Raw genomic sequence first — 16,373 nt, 5'->3', positions numbered from 1 at the left:
GTCGCCACCGAAAGACATCAGAGCGCTTCCTTATCGCTGAGTCTTCGCAAGGCTTGGTTAACCATAGGATGAAATTTCGAGTTAAGTGAACTCTTTCATGTAGCTAAAATGGATTATATTGAGGAAACGTTAAAAGCAACGCTCTTATGTATATTAAATAAAACTCGCTTCTATTAGTTTCTTCTCCAAGACGAAGGAAGAACATATCCAACAGCAGCGTACATAGATATTTCAAAAAAGAGGCAATCTTCTCATTTCACGTGAACGTAACTATTCACAATTGTAAATTTACTTTGTTTAATATAAAGATGATTCATACTGTTATTAACAAATTACAGTCTTACATCATTAGAATTAGCGTCAAGTGTGCGTGACTTGAATTATGTACTTTATAACAGTATTTTTAGATTTTTCCATCTGCATTTTTCGAACGTTAATCGGATTATCAGAAACGGAATTTTAATCCCCGCAATACTCTGAAGAGAATCCTTCCAACAGGTAATAGTATTGTGCATCACACATACGTGTATTAAAAAAGATTATCGTAGGAATCCTGTCAAAAAAGTAATCCGAAATATCTGCTCTAGCATACCCATGTCAAAGAAGCAATTTCTTTCTCTCTCTCCCTTTCTCTCTCTATATCTCTCTCCTTCTATTCCTATCTCCTTTTCGGAAATTTATTTTAAAAAAATAAAAAAGACAATAAAAAAAGATAAATTAAAATTGAAGTTAATATACAATTATACAACTAATTTGTAACTTCACAATCAGTATTTTTTACTTGTAATTTTTCTTACTAAACTTGCTTCTTGTAATGATAACGTAATAAATATATTATCATCGTCCAGTGTTGAAATATTTGTGGTGCAAATGGATCGTAAAATTTCGGTTTACGAGATCCTGAAAAAGTGTTCATAAAACATTCGCACTCACAATGACATTTAAGGATCGGAAAGGAAGCATTCTCTGTTCGGTAGAGGAGGAAAAAAGGACATCGTAATATGACATCGACGTCAATGCGGCAGTGGATCAATTTTTACGATAGTTGACTATTATTTTGCCCTAAAAGCAATCTACTTCTATCTTTGTCCTAAAATTACATAGAGGCAATAACAAAATGAATATCTGAAATGTCTCTATTTTTTTTATTCATTTGATATTTATAAGATTTATAAGATATCCGTGAAAATTCACAAGGGCCTCATATACTTGATGCTTATTTTAAAGATATATCTTACAGACATAATTATATAAAACTATTGATATTTTATCATAACGATAACACTTTTCTATTTTTTCGTATTTATTAGACACTCAGTATAAAATATAAACGACAAAAATTTTGCGTTTTCTAAATTGATATAAACTTTTGCTGCTTTTCCAGATTTGCGAAAAAGTTTAGAGCTCGCAGGACGAGACTGTGTAGAATCAATTACAACATGTTCTCGAAGTTGTTGATCGACAGAAATGCGAAATCGACTTTCTGGGCGTGAACACGTGTCGTGCACTTTATTAAGGCAGCGGCGGATTCTTGAGAGACGATACGAAACTTTGCAGCAGGGTGTATCAAGGTGTAAAGTCGTAAACGCGGTCAGATCGAAATGAACAACCGTACGGGAAGGCACAACGTGACAATGCCTTCCTCGAGGTCGACAATATCGATTCGTAAACTCCCTGACGTTGTTGCGCTACGCCCGAGTCTAAACCGGATACAGTGTAGACACATCGATAAATATATGCGCGATCCATGGCTTTCCGCTTCCTTCGCTATAATTCTTCGTACACGAGGAGCAGCCGCGTAAACTCAGGATGGAATTGTGTTTCGGAGATTCTTGCGTGAATACATTTCAGACAGGTATTTCAGGCTACAATACCGATACGAGAAGCAAAGTTCTTAACGAAATGATTAAATGACCTTCTTGTAAACGATAAATAACACTTTCAACACGAAGAAGAAAGTTTCCTGACCTGATCGATATGCAGACGCCGTCTGCCATTTAAGATCTCACGGAAATTGGAACACGAACCGGATTTCTTCTTCATACAAATTCTCGCGCGAGTACTCGTGACTTAAGTCGCGCGCATTAAGTACGTGATACGATTGCTTGTTCGTCAGCCAAAGGGCAACTTGACAAATCGACTTTCATGGCGTAAATTCTTCTCGCTTCTCCGTGTGGCTAGGATACCGAGATGTGTGGGTGGCCGAGAGTTCGACGAGGGAAAAAGAGGCGAACCGAGGTGGTGCCGGTAATTGAGCGAAGGGATTTAGACGTCACGCGTCACTCGCATGGCTAGGGCTGGAAGAAGAAACTTCTAAACCCAAAAGGTTGTTCCACATCGCACGTAAGCCTCCTGCGTGCTGTCAACCATCTGACGAATAACGTGTGAAATATCCGCATATTTTGTGTTGCATTCGGATTTCTTTTTGATAATTTTTTGTTGTTAATATATTGATTATTGTATACGATTGTATTATCTAGACGATCAACTTGATATCTTAAGTTTTACATTACAATTGAATTCAATTCAACGAATTGAATTCAAGAAATTCCGGAAAGCTATGCATTTATCTTTAGATGCAAAACAGCAGTGCATATTTGCAAGTTTGAAAGATCGCTTGTAGAATCTCGGTATATTTGTTATCAATGCAGCTTCAAAGAACGCTAGAGCGATGGAAAGAGACAGAAAAAGAGAGAAAGAGGAGGGAGAGAGAGAGAGAGAGGGAATCTGTGTTACAGCGATTGTCTGCGGTAGTCGTAGTAGTTCAAGCACTTTCTGATCAGACAAGCCTGAGTGTATGATCCGCCAAAACCTATTTCCCGAGGGTGCTATGATTCGATTCGGCAGCACCGTGCAAGTTACCGCTGCCTCTTTCTCTCTCTGGTGACCTTTTTCTCCGCGTCAGGTCTTTCTTCTTTTCTCTTATCTCGAGCGTTGCCGTGAAGTCCTATAACCCTCTCGAGATCCGTTCGGGAAAGATAGAGTGAGGAAGACGCATGGAAAAAGCACGATATAACTGCAGAACTGGGAGGGTACCAGAGAGTACAAAAGTTTTCGATTAGCCCTCCGCGCGAGTTCCAGACGACTCTTGTGCGCAACGAGAAAACTGTATAATGAGCACTTGGTGAATGTCCACCTCCATCTTTTTTCCTTTCTTACTTTATCACACACAATACAGCAAACATGTAATATTCGGTGAATTGCAAAGAATTGTGTCATGCAGCTCTTTCGCGCTTTCCCTTCCATATCTCAGAATCAGGTACTCATTATATCCTTTCCCTTGAAACTCATTGTACATTCAAATAAGGGATTTCGTACAGAAACATTTTTATGTGGAAGTACAAGTTAAAGCTCCTACAGGACGAAGATAAATACGAAGATATAAAGTCGTAAATAGTTTTAGCATCATGAAATTTTTTCTAGAGATTTACGTAATTAAGTAGTTAATAAAGCAATTTATGTTAACTACAAAAATAAACTTCGCAAAGCTTGTTATGAATATAAATTACTATATGGTATTGTATAAAATATTGTATGCTTACAATAATGTCATTAAATGCAGAGGAAGTTTTTAAAACGTAATATGAAATGTATTGGGTCGTCCGGAAAGTTCGTGCCGATTTTGAAGGAAAATTCAAAGGCAACATTTTTTTATGTCGATAAATATTTATTGACTTATGTATGCACCGTTTTGTTTCACAACCTTTGTCCATCTTTCACGCAACTGGAAGATTCCATTCTCTCAGAACTTCTTAGGTTTCTCGGCGAAAAACTCCTCCAGGTGGTTTTTTATGTCGATCAAAGAGTTGAAGTTCTTGCCGCTAAGAGAATTTTGCAAAGACCTAAATAAGTGAAAGTCTGAAGGTGCAATGTCTGGTGAATACGGTGGGTGAGGTAGCACATCCCAGCCAAACTCCAACAATTTTTGTCGGGTAGTCAAAGAAACATGAGGTCTGGCATTGTCCTGATGGAACACGACGCCCTTCCTATTAGCTAATTCTGGACGTTTTTCCTGAATCGCTGTCTTTAATTCGTCCAGTTGCGAGCAGTACTTATCTGCATTTATCATTTGGTTGTGTGGTAGGAGGTCATAATATAGGATTCCTTTCCAATCCCACCAGACACAGAGCATGACTTTTTTTGGACGAAGGCCGGCTTTCGGAGTGGTTAATGCTGGTTCATTTCGCTTACCCCAGGATCTTTTTCGTTCTACATTGTTGTAAATGATCCATTTTTCGTCACCCGTCACTAATTGCTTCAAAAATGGTACGTTTGCGTTGCGCTTGTACAGCGAGTCGCAGATGGAAATACGATCCATTAAATTTTTTCGGCCAAATTATGCGGAACCCATACATCATAGCGACTTACGTAACCAAGCTTCACTACATGATCGTGGACAGTGGTTTTCGATATTTTCAGTATCTCTGATAATTCACGTGTCGTGTAGCGCGGGTTATTCTCGATCAGTGTCTTGATTTGGTCATCATCAGTAGTAGAGGTCTGCCCGAGCGTTCTTGGTCTTTAAGGTTAAAATCACCAGCTCTAAACTTAGCGAACCACTTACGTACGGTTCTTTCAGCTAAAGCGCCTTCTCCGTAAACAGAACATATCGAATTTGTTGCTTGTGAGGCATTTTTGCCTTTCCGGTAATAGAAAAGCATCAAGTGTCTAAAATGTTCTTTGTTTTCTTCCATCTTCAAAAGAGTACAAAACTGACACGAATCAATTTATCTGAAACAACTTTTTTCCTAAAGATGCGTTGAAATGTCACCTTTAAGCATATGTATATAAATCGTATGTTTTCAATAACATTGATATATTCAGACATGTTCCAACGCCATGTATTAAAAATCGGCACGAACTTTCCGGACGACCCAATATGATGCATACATAACGATATAATTTCTAAACCAATTCATACAATTTCTTTAAAAAAGTCCATACTTGCACAAGTTTCAGGGAACCATTTTCCAGAAGAAATTATGTCTAGAGAAATATTTTAAAATTGTCAATGTTATTATAATATTAAATTCAAAGTATATGATTGAGGAAGACAGTACAAAACTGCCAGGAGAGATAAAGATGATATTATTTATAATAAAATTTATAATAAAATTATGCTTTTCAAATGTAACATCATAAAATAATTGAAACCTTGTTTCTCTCGTTTCAAACAACTTTTGCATTAATGGCATTATAATTAATAAAGTGACATAACGAGAATGTAACGAATCGTTTTAACCTATTGCGCTCCATCGACGTCATCAACCTGACGACATTTCATTGACGTCATAGACTTGTCTAATATTAAAGAATACAGACAAAGATGAGAAAGATGGATTAAATCTAGAAAAATGCAAGAACATTTGATGAACGCATGTGGTCTTGTTACGAATCTTGCAATATATCGGATTTACGCGTGATTTTGTCGTTCTCCGGTGTAATTTACAAACGAGATATAATTTACACTGCGCGCTTGCATACGTGTGTAGAAATTCAAATGCGCCTCTCGTATCATAGACTTCATTTCATTGTTGCATGGAATTACCTGTACTTTACTTTTGCCAAATATGTCAGAAAGCTCCCGGGAAATTATACGCGCATATCCCGCAAAATTCCAAGGATTGGCTCTCCCAGCGCGCGTTATTTTTGAGCAATTTCGTTTTGGGGAGCGTTTCAGAGCGCCGCTATCAAAAGGGCAACGAGGGGTCGCGCGTCCACACCCCTGCATGCTCGTTCGTTTGTTCGTTCATTGCTTGAGGAGCTGTCGATGATGAGAGACGGCGAAAGAACGTCAAATTTCATCGAGACCGCCAGAGCGCCCGGGGCGCGTTGCTCCGACGGTGTTCTAACAAGTTTTCAGAAGAAAACGACGTTTTCCTTCGAGGTTGCTCACTTTAAGACACTATAAAGCAGAAAATAGTTCACGTCAGATCGCGACGCCGTGATATTGTGCCAACGGTAAGTAATATGTGGAACGCGAAATCTTGTCAAACATGTGTTCGCAGCAATACTTTGCTCAGTACGGTGCACAGGATACGGCTTCTTCCTGTAATGCTGTATAATGCCGTGTAAAGTCTTTGCTCATAAAGTTGCTTGCATCAAATATGCTGATAAGTATGCTGATTATGCTTATTTCATCTTGATTAACTCGATTAACGGCTTTCGATCGTATATATCTCTGTCATGTTATCCGTTTATATGCTACTGATTAGCATTTTAGCATTTGCTGCGAAATTGAAATCAAATACTATATATTTAGTTATGAAAAAAATATACCTTAATCATAGCTTCAAGCTAAACTAATTAATTTATGATGTAATAGACTTTGCAAAGATGTGAGAGTCGTTTAAATATATAAAATCCATCTGTACATATTTCAATATTAATATATTGATTCAATTAGGATAGAACACACTAATTAGTTGCTTGTTTCATGAATTCAAAATTAATATACTTTCGAAAAAAGTGCACAAATATTATGAATAAAATGTACTTGCGAAAGAGAATTTTCTGTTTTTAATATTTAATACTTAACTAGCAAGATATCTATTTATGAACATGAGCGTGGAAATACTTTTCGATCCGATTTAATCTTCAAGTATCAACGTGTTTCTTATGTACGGCAACAGGTGATATATGTATCCTATTCGATGCGCAGATCATTTCCAGATTCCCAGAGTTTCTTAATACTAGTACGAAATCGAAATTAGTGCCAGACATGCAAGCCATTCGACTCCAACTCTATCTTTGACTATCTCCTTACTGTAAGTTTTATCAAATTGATATCTTAGCATTTATTTCTATAAAAGATATTTTCAAAACTTCCTTAATTTTACAATATAATATAATTATATATAATATATCAAGATAACATAATTACCGATAAATAATACTGTTATCGTATGTCAAAATTCAATTTAGTCATATATCATAAATTTTATTCATTGAATAATATATGGTTGACATTTTATTACTATATAATAAAAGCTGGTTACAGATTCAATTGGCTCGTTAAAATATTTTATTGTAATTGAAATGAAATCAAATAAAATATAGTGTGTTGCGTCATGTGAATCTACGCTTTTGAGTGCATTTGGACTTTATGTTTGTGGATTGAATTTTGGCATGTAATAAACAGTATTATTTACCGGTAATTATGTTACCTTGGTATATTATATTATATTGTAAAATTCCTTTTCTCGTAAATTTTCTCATAAATTTATATCATCGTTCTTATATAGATATTATATAGTATTTCATGTAAACTGGGTTATATTTGATTCGTCATGGACCACGCACAAACTATGTAAATCAAGAATAACGTACGTTGATTAATTAGTGTCAGTCATTGCGATTGCTCCTACGCTGCTTCTTTACGCTGATCTTTCGAAGAAAGTAATTGATCGATTAACGTGATTTATGTCTTATCCGAAGCAATATTAACGAGAAAAAATCAGCGCATTCGCGGTTTTAAATACATCACAAAATTATTTACTAAAGAAAATAATTTCTTATATCATAGTTCGTCGGTTTTATAGATACTAGTATTTCATGTAAACTGGATTAGTTGATTCTTCACGGGCCACGCACAAACCACGTAAATCAAGAACAACCTACGCTAATTAGCACTAATGCCAGTCATGATAATTGCTCCTACGCTGCTTCTCTACGCTGATCTTTCGAAGAAAGTAATCAACCAATTACCGTGATCAATACATCTTATCCGAAGCAATATTAACGGGAATAAATTAGCGCATTCGCGCATCAGCGTTTTTAAATCCATCAAAGAGAGAACTCTTCGAAATAAGTTTCAAGCGCTTGGAGCAAAGTGCGAAGCAAATCCTATTATGATCGCTCGAGGATAATTTCGAGAGCTCGTTACCGATATTAATGATAATGAGCGAATATTAAATCCGTTTTTAATATGATCACTCGCTTTGATGGAACTTCAGAGTACACTGATCATCGAGGCCGAAGTGAATATTTATGCTCGTAGGGTCTGTGCCGTTCTGTAATAAATCACATCTGCAAAAGTTTAATGAAAATTTGTCGACCCTAGTATAATAAATGATTATTTAATTTATACGCAAACTACTGGCATTAAAATACTATACAAGGTATAATACTAACGACCGCAGCGCGCTTTAATTTGTCACATCTGCCGTTAATTCTTATTTATCCTGTAATATTTACAATGCAGATTTGTATTAGGGACAAGTAAAACACACATTCCGCTAGTAATCAATTTTAAACATACTTTTGAGAATTCCATACGTATCGCAATTCTGTTTAAGTTCACCTATTTTCAGTTTTCGCATTTTTCACAACGACCAATATACAAATATCATATTGATAAACTCATTTGTCCCGATTTAAACCTTTTAGAATTGTTAGAATTGTTAAAAACAAATCTTTAATTATTTCCATGTGCTTCTAAAACAAAATTTGCATATTTTAACTCTCGGAAGTTACGAGTACTATAGGATATGCCTGTCACAGGAGATGCAATCAAACGTCCCACTCATGTTGCCCTCGACGAATTTCATAAAAAATATTTTATTTTACGGCTGTCGCGTTGGATGCAGTGACATTTCCGGCTCCCTTCCCTCTGCGTGCTTATCATCTGCAAGTGGTTCATTATAATACTAGAGTGCATCGTAACTGATACGGAATGGCAGATGGCATAATGATCGACACGCGGCTGATTTATGTAATTTGTCCTTGTTCAAAGGTACGTAAGCTCATTGAAACCTGTCGCAATGACAAATGAGCATATTACATATTCAGTACATAATGCATTATATTCCGCATTTGTCATAATAGGTACGCTGTAGTTTTAAAACACAAGATTAATGACGTGATCGTTAAGTTCATCTCGTTTACGTTATTCCTCGTATATGCCATAAAACAGACGTAATTTTATTCACCATAAGTTTTAGTTACATAGTATATTTCAATTGCAGAGTATATTTCAATTACAATATTTATTACGGGATTAATTAGACTCGTTATTAGACTAGAATCGTTTTTAGCATGTTAAATGAGAACTTTTCTTTCCGTCTCCGTTGAACTGCTATTCGTTATTCGGAATCTGTTAAACAGCAACACGTCGCTCATTTTAACGACTATATCGTTCTTGTTCTGAATTTCACAATTGATTAGCATTCTAGGGAGAGAAAACGCGACAGTGCCGGAACACTATGTCCCTCTCAAGAGGATTGGGCTAAGATCGAGTCTGCGAGAGAGACCCTTGTATGTCCGCAACGCGTTTCCGTGGCAGGAATTAATTGCCAGCTCGTCGCTTGAGAGGTGATGGCCGTCGCTTTTACGTTCAATTTGCCGGGTCACGGTTTGGGCACGGTATCACCCAGGTTGACAGTCGACAGCGACTGCTACTCGGCCGTGTTTCATTAACAGGACAAGAAGCGGGGTCCTGACGGAGCGCGTCGGATTTCTGGCGAGATGACGACGGCAGTGGCTGTTTGCAGGAACAAGGTATCTCGATTACCATGAACGGTTCTCCGATGTCGGTACGAGGATCCACTGTCACGCTGTATGTCAGCATAAATTCGGATCCGCGCAGATATCACTGACAAATCAAAACGATAGCCATCACGTAACTGATCCTGTTTCGAAACGATATATTTGATTTGTCGCTGAATAGGTTGACTCGGTCAACGCATCATTGGACGAAGATGATTAATTCAATTTTTATATGAAATATCTCCAATCCACCGCATTTTGTATTCGCAAATTACTGTCGTGTTTGCAGATTCTTTAATCAATTTATAAGTGATTTTCATGACCCACCGAATTAAAAATCTAGTCAGAAACGTCAAATTACTAAACTGTCTGCGAGTTGACCTTCAAGGGAATGTGCAAATATATTGTGATAAAACGTGACATTACTTGCTATAATTAGTACTATATAGAGTTCCCCAGTTTACGATAATATTATTTAAACATATAATTTTTACATTAAAATCACAAAATCAAATATTGCGGATTCACTCTACTGAGCGTATTCCGCATCTATGATGCGACTATAACTTCATGATAATATTCCGAGAATGGGATGCGACTACCGTGTAAGAGTCTATATATATTTAATACACGTACATATGTATGCATGTACGCTCACTTAAGCGAATGCACTTAAAGCATACTTGCTCGCCGCGTATGAATATAATTTTCAGAAAAGGCCTTGCGCCAGAGAAGCCCATTGCGCGTAAAATTCCAGCGATGTCGCAGCAGGTACACTCTGCATTATTTAATATATCAGTAAAGTGCAATAGGATCCTACCGTCTATCTACCGTCTATAATAATCTAGTGTGATCCAGCCGCCAGTTTCGCGCTTCCATAATCGTTCCTAAGAGAATCGCAATCGCACTGCAACGTTTCGACACCGTAGAGACGCAACAACTTTATTGCCCCTCTGCTCGGGAAAACATCGCACGTATTTTATTCTACCAATATACCAAACACTTCACTTTATTATAGTAGAATAGTTTACTGCATGCTCCGCCTTAAACTTTAACTTGTACCTGCAATATTCTCGACATCTAAATTAAAACTTTTCTCTAAAAAAACTGCTCATTTTGATGTAATCACAGATTGCATGACAAATTCGGTAGAAATTTTTTTTTCTCGATGTGAATATAATCTAATCTTTTAACAAACATTCCTCTTGCCGTTTTTATTTTTTAATTTGTAAGATCATATGTCACCAACAAAACTCGACATTGTATTTTACAGTGATAATTTTTGATGAAATTTCAGGGAAAAGGAGAATAACGGATTACTGAAAGAATAGCGTTTCACTGAAAGAAATTTCGCGTTGAATGAAACCTGTCACGCGAGCGAGTGTAACGCCAACAAAACATGAGCTGCCCGTTAGTATAGCGAATAATGTTAGAAATCCTTTATTAATTCTGAAAGCTTCAGTTGCGTTACACTTCGCTTGGCCACCGCATCTGCATATTGCACAGCCGAATTCACAGAGAAGTAAATCGGAATGACACTTGCGCTATTTTATCAGAAGAAATTCCATGTCGGATAATATTAAATCTCTCGCATGCGAGTAGTAGCGAGTAGTGAACGGAAAGCGACGAATTAAAAAAATTGTAAGATGCGCACCTTTAAAATGGTAAATATTTTCAAGCTAAATATCATATAAATTCCAAAGAAAAAAAGAGGAATTTAACCATTTGGAATCCTTACGAAGATTATGTCTGAATCCATTCCCTGCGCATTCATCGAAGACGCATGCAAAAAGGAAAAAAGAGGACAGAGTGAAATTGGATGATCATATGATTGCTCGTCGGTATGATGTATTAACGGAGTTTATCCGGAGAAAGGCTGGGTGGAACGTGAGGCAATAGATAGTACGATTGTTCGTTTTCCGCGGCCAAAATGAAGTTGAAGAATAAGTGGAGAGTCAATAACGAGAGATGAAAGAATCCATCTGGCTAGTTACTTTATTTCTCGCCCGTAAATCCGACTATGAATGGCTCACGGAACTTCAATTAGTCGCCAATTTCGCCGGTGACAAATTAACCTTTCCGCCGGATAAAGCGACTGCCACGCGTTCAAATGAGAAGAAAGAACATTTTATAATGGAAAAACTTCATTGGCAAATCAAAATTTGATAACAACGTTTGTACGAGTGCCATTTTATCTCAACGAAGAAGGATTATGCTTTGGAGTCCTCTCTTGCTGGCTTGAATAGCATTTAGTTTTAAAAACGCTCAGAACCTCTGCAATCTTTCTCGAATGTTTGCAGAGGAAATTATACAACTATCTTCAACTTCCCATTTGAGTAAAATCACACGTGATTTGACCCGTTTGTAAAGAATGACGAAGAGAAATATCTTCTTTGAAATTCTCTGTGACGTAACATTTTACGTACCTAATATACATTTTTCTCTCAATGCAGAGACTGTATGGAGTACATTGCCATAATAGAATGTATCACTTCGGGATATAATCGTAACGACAAAATTTTTTTTTCGGACTGGAAATTAATTTTTCTTACATGAAAATTTATACTAGAGTATTCCAAGATACAGAGGCAGATCAGATGCCACAAAAATATCAGATTGATTATGTTATCAAAGTCCTATCTCTCATGCTTGCTGAGATAGAATGAATTATATTCAGCTAATACTCAACGACATTTACGACATGTGATATCTTGTCTATTCGAGTACTGATAAAACATCGCTCGCATCGGAAGAGCACTATAACGCCACCCGTTATTGATACTTACGATCACGCTTGTAACAAGATAGCTGGCGCTAAATACCCCGTGAAACGCGAACGAGTCGTCGCCGTTTGTCGCGTTTTAACGAGCGACAAACTCATCTGCTACCGAAGGTGCCAGTTATATTTCCATGTATTCCAGTATTTCCATGGCTCGCAGATTGAAAATGAATGACGAACGGACATTGACCGTATCATTTATTGACATCACGTATTGAATTTTCATGTCAGGTTTCAAAACAGCGTCTGTCATTGCCACACCATAATTCGCCCGCTATAAATTGCCACGAACATGAAAAATGGTCGCGTTAAAATTGCCAGAGGAATTGCCAAATCGGATAATCAGAAATAAAATTTTGTTATATCGTCAATTTTCGATATCGGTGAATTTTATACGATTCTATAGGAAATACTCTTCTGTATAACAATAATTATTTATATCAATAATTTTACTTGTGTTTCAATCTCTTATATAGAGTGTAATTTTAAGAATTAATCCTGAATTGAAACTTTCTCATGTGTAAGCAAATATTAACTTATATCATTTTCTATCACATATTGTAATAGCATAGTAATTAATATTAATTATAACAAATGTCATTTTTGTACTATTGTAACGTAAAAATCTACCTTTTTACTTTGGCTTTTCCATTAACTATGAAAAAGTTAATTCCTCTTTTGGCAATTTTGACACTTTGAAATCCGAATTTAATCTAATTTTATTCCAAACACGTTCGAATAACGTTAGCCATACGAACAACGGCTTCCTAATTAGGCGACTACGCTAAGTCAGGATCGGGATTGCAGGGCAAATATTTACTCAACGTTTGTCCTAGAAGCATCATACTACTCAACTAGAATTCGCCGAAATTTAGCTCTCTGCTTTTCTGGGAGTCGGTCTTGTGATTATTATAATTCTTACGTGAACAATATAAATTGTGAAAATACAAGAGAAAGTAATAAACATATGAAAAATAACAAAAAGCATCAGTATAGTAATCATAAGTGAAAACGGATAACGAATGGCATATAGTCCGATATTGGTAATCGGACAGAATCGGTCACTCGGAAAGAGATTGTGATTCGCAATTGAACTCGTCGAGTCATTCGCGCAAACATAAGATGGAAGTGCAGAACGAACGTTTATGTGAGGACAAACCAGGCGCAATTGCAAATCAGATTGACAATGTTATGCAATTAATACGTCTAAATCTCACTCGACATGCTTTTGAAATTTGCTTGTGTTACGCGGGAAATACCTGGAATCAGGATTAATTATGAACAACCAATGTGCTGTTGCTTTCTCATCTTTGATATTTGTAAAACTTGATTAACATGTACACGTGACTAGATATTTCTGATTTAAAATATCAAAACTGCGTGAACATTTTTCTGATCTCTTCGTAAAAATGTTCAACGTGCTCGGATATAAATTCGCGCTCAACGAGTCAACCGTTGATGATATACCTTGGGATCCGATCGTAGCTATCCCAACTGGTGAGACAGTTGTAGCTGCTGTATCTGCTGGAAGTCGTCATTGTTAGCGTCTTGTTAGTTGAGGCATCCCGGATCCGGTGAGTCGCGTTATTCCACAAAGCCACCATGAACGTCCTCCATCTTTTCACTATATCGAAACTGGCGCTCATATAGTCGGGCCGTTCGAGCGCAGCGCTACAGTCACGATACTCTTCCGCTCCACTATAGTTATCCCTCTTCCTGTTCGGCGCCTTTCCGGCTTGTCCCCGATATTTCCCGTCTGTCGCGTCCCCGTTAGATCGTTGGGACCGATCTAACGAAGCACGGGAGTTGGAGCGTTCCGATCGCGGTCGCGGCAACGTGTGTGCGCCTCTCAGCAGCGCGATGTAGTTACAGTTCTGTAACACGCACGATCGCTCGTGGCGAGGGTTAACGAACCACAAAGAAACTTCTGGAACACGGGCGCGCCACGTTCGGTTCCACCTGCACAATACACGTAGAAAGCGCTTCCACCCTTCCACCACCACTTTCGCACCCACCACCCCGTCTCTCGGTGTGGGCACCCCGAGGATATAGCCGTAAAAAAATACACCGCGGCGTAAACGGCCGCGACGATCAAATCCAGATAGAGTCACCAGAAAAATACGACTAAGCCACCAGAACTTGGACCACGTACTTCGCTACTTCGCTGTCTACTTGGACCACCGTTTTTCCAATTTTCTTGATAAACATCGATTACATCTTAGACTGTACTTAAAATTACCCATCGTCCTGGACGACGACGATGGCGACGGCGACGACGATGGTGTCGCACGTGTATGCAGCTATGCGTATCGTGTATACGTACGTACGTACGTCGTGCGTGCATGCGCGTATATGCGTGCGCGTATTAAAAATACTCTACGTTTTTTGGACCCGCCAACCAGCGTGCTCGTTAAGTATCTCGTAATTAGAAGGAAGGTGCGCCCGCTTGTTTACTCGACGTACAATGTCGGGCGCCACATTTCCCCCACGTGCCCTACCATTCTCCTTCCCCCTATCTCTCTTGTCGCCGTTCGCAGATATTGCTCCCTTAATCGAATACACTTATGCAAATTCCCCGGCAGACATCACAATTGTAATAATCTATTTCTCCCTCGTTGCTGCGGTACTAATCGTGTCTCCTCTCAAAGAGATGTCTTCTCCGTTCTTTTTTAAGAGAAGAACTTCTTTTGCTACGTTAGGAAGAGTCTTTTTTCATGCGATACCTCTTGAATTCGGAACTTGCATGCAAGAAAGAAATCCAACAATTTCACTAAATCCAACAAGGTTCAGTCGGAAAAAGGACATTATTACGCGTCCCGAAAGAAGGTAAACTTTCACCACGCGTTTGCTCCCACAAACGATGAACGATTAGTGCGAGAACGTCGAAAGAAGTTCATTAGTCCGGAGGGAGGGCAATGACGAGGATGATGATGATGATGATGATAATGATAATGTCGATCAAATCGATTCTACAAATTGCTTCAACACCGACGCGTTATTAGGGAGTTGCGTGGGGTCATGGCTCATAGATGTTACTATAGTCGCTTGCTACAGTCGCGCTGTAGTCACCCCGGGAGATCAACGTCGTTTCTCGAAGCAGTTCCTTAGATTGTAACTCGAAAACGTCACTACTCGTTGAAGTCTCTTCGCGGAGTCGCTGCGAGGAAGCATCGCAGACCTTTTCGTGAAAAACCCTCCTCTTTTCGTTGTTCACTGCATCTTCTTCTTTCCGATTTTAACACCAGTTTGCTGTTGTTTTCGAAGAACATTCTTGAACACGAGCCCCAAGTTTCTCCCGTGAACCGATATTCAGCATAGTGCCTTGAGAAACTTCTCTTCTTTATCGTTGACAACTTTGCGATGCTGGGAAAACGTTGGTTCTGTTTTCAAAGTATTACTTTCGAAGGTTTTTAACGTTTATTGGTCCTGTTTATGAAGTTCCGCCGTCGAGGCTTCGCTTCAGAGTACCGTTCGGTTCTACTTCCGAGTTTACGTATTCGAAGCTTCTCGGGGGACCACTTGGTCCTGCTACTATGGGAAAATCGCTGCTGGTATCGCCGCCGGCGAAGCTTTGATTTACTCTGAGATTCGTCACGGACGTTTGACGCAGTCTCTCACAACGAGGCAGCGCGACTTTCTTTTCAGGTACCGCATCTTCCGGAAGCTTCGCCGCCACCGCTCGCGTCCGGTGCGGGCCGTCGTTTCACTGGGGAACGCCGCGCTGTCGCGGTACCATCAGCCCGCCTTTCTCGCGCGCGCATGAGAGGTGCCGTCGTGCCGCCGGCCTGGCCGATCCTTCTCCGTAAAAGCTCCGCAAGCACAACGCGCTTCGCGTGGCCTGGCCCAGCGCCGACTAGCGGTATCATCCTCAAGCTCGCCACCCCGACGACGCGCATCCTCGACACCGCGCAAACTCCACTTCCGCCGTCGCCCTCTCTTGAGGCTTGTCGTATCGCGACTCCCACAGGCCAGCTGGTCGCCTTCCTCGAAAGAATACCAATAAACAAGAAAGGGTCGTGGCGATAGGGGAACGGGATGAAAAATTATAATTCTCACGACTGCAATATCCGACAAAAGTGTCGGCCACGATCTTTCACCTTTTTCGGCT

General features: G+C 39.0%; 1 protein-coding gene across 20 annotated transcripts in view; it reads right to left on the bottom strand.

Moving 5' to 3' along the window:
* The window catches only part of LOC105287946 (potassium channel subfamily T member 2), a 161,017-nt gene that overhangs the window by 56,751 nt on the left and 87,893 nt on the right, over positions 1-16,373 (bottom strand). For 2 of the 20 annotated variants that reach the window (XM_026975568.1, XM_026975573.1), the window contains exon 1: positions 13,733-16,128. The exons of the other annotated variants lie outside the window; for them this stretch is intronic. In XM_026975568.1, coding sequence (XP_026831369.1) covers positions 13,733-13,911 — 179 coding nt within the window. In that variant the 5' untranslated portion in view covers positions 13,912-16,128. Of the gene's footprint in view, positions 1-13,732; positions 16,129-16,373 lie in introns of those variants that run through there. 20 annotated transcript variants of the gene reach the window in all.

Source organism: Ooceraea biroi, chromosome 2 (assembly GCF_003672135.1).
Source record: "Ooceraea biroi isolate clonal line C1 chromosome 2, Obir_v5.4, whole genome shotgun sequence".
In the NCBI taxonomy this organism is placed as follows: domain Eukaryota; kingdom Metazoa; phylum Arthropoda; class Insecta; order Hymenoptera; family Formicidae; genus Ooceraea; species Ooceraea biroi.
Note: the sequence above shows the minus strand (reverse complement) of the source record. Positions and strands in the feature narration are given on the sequence as shown.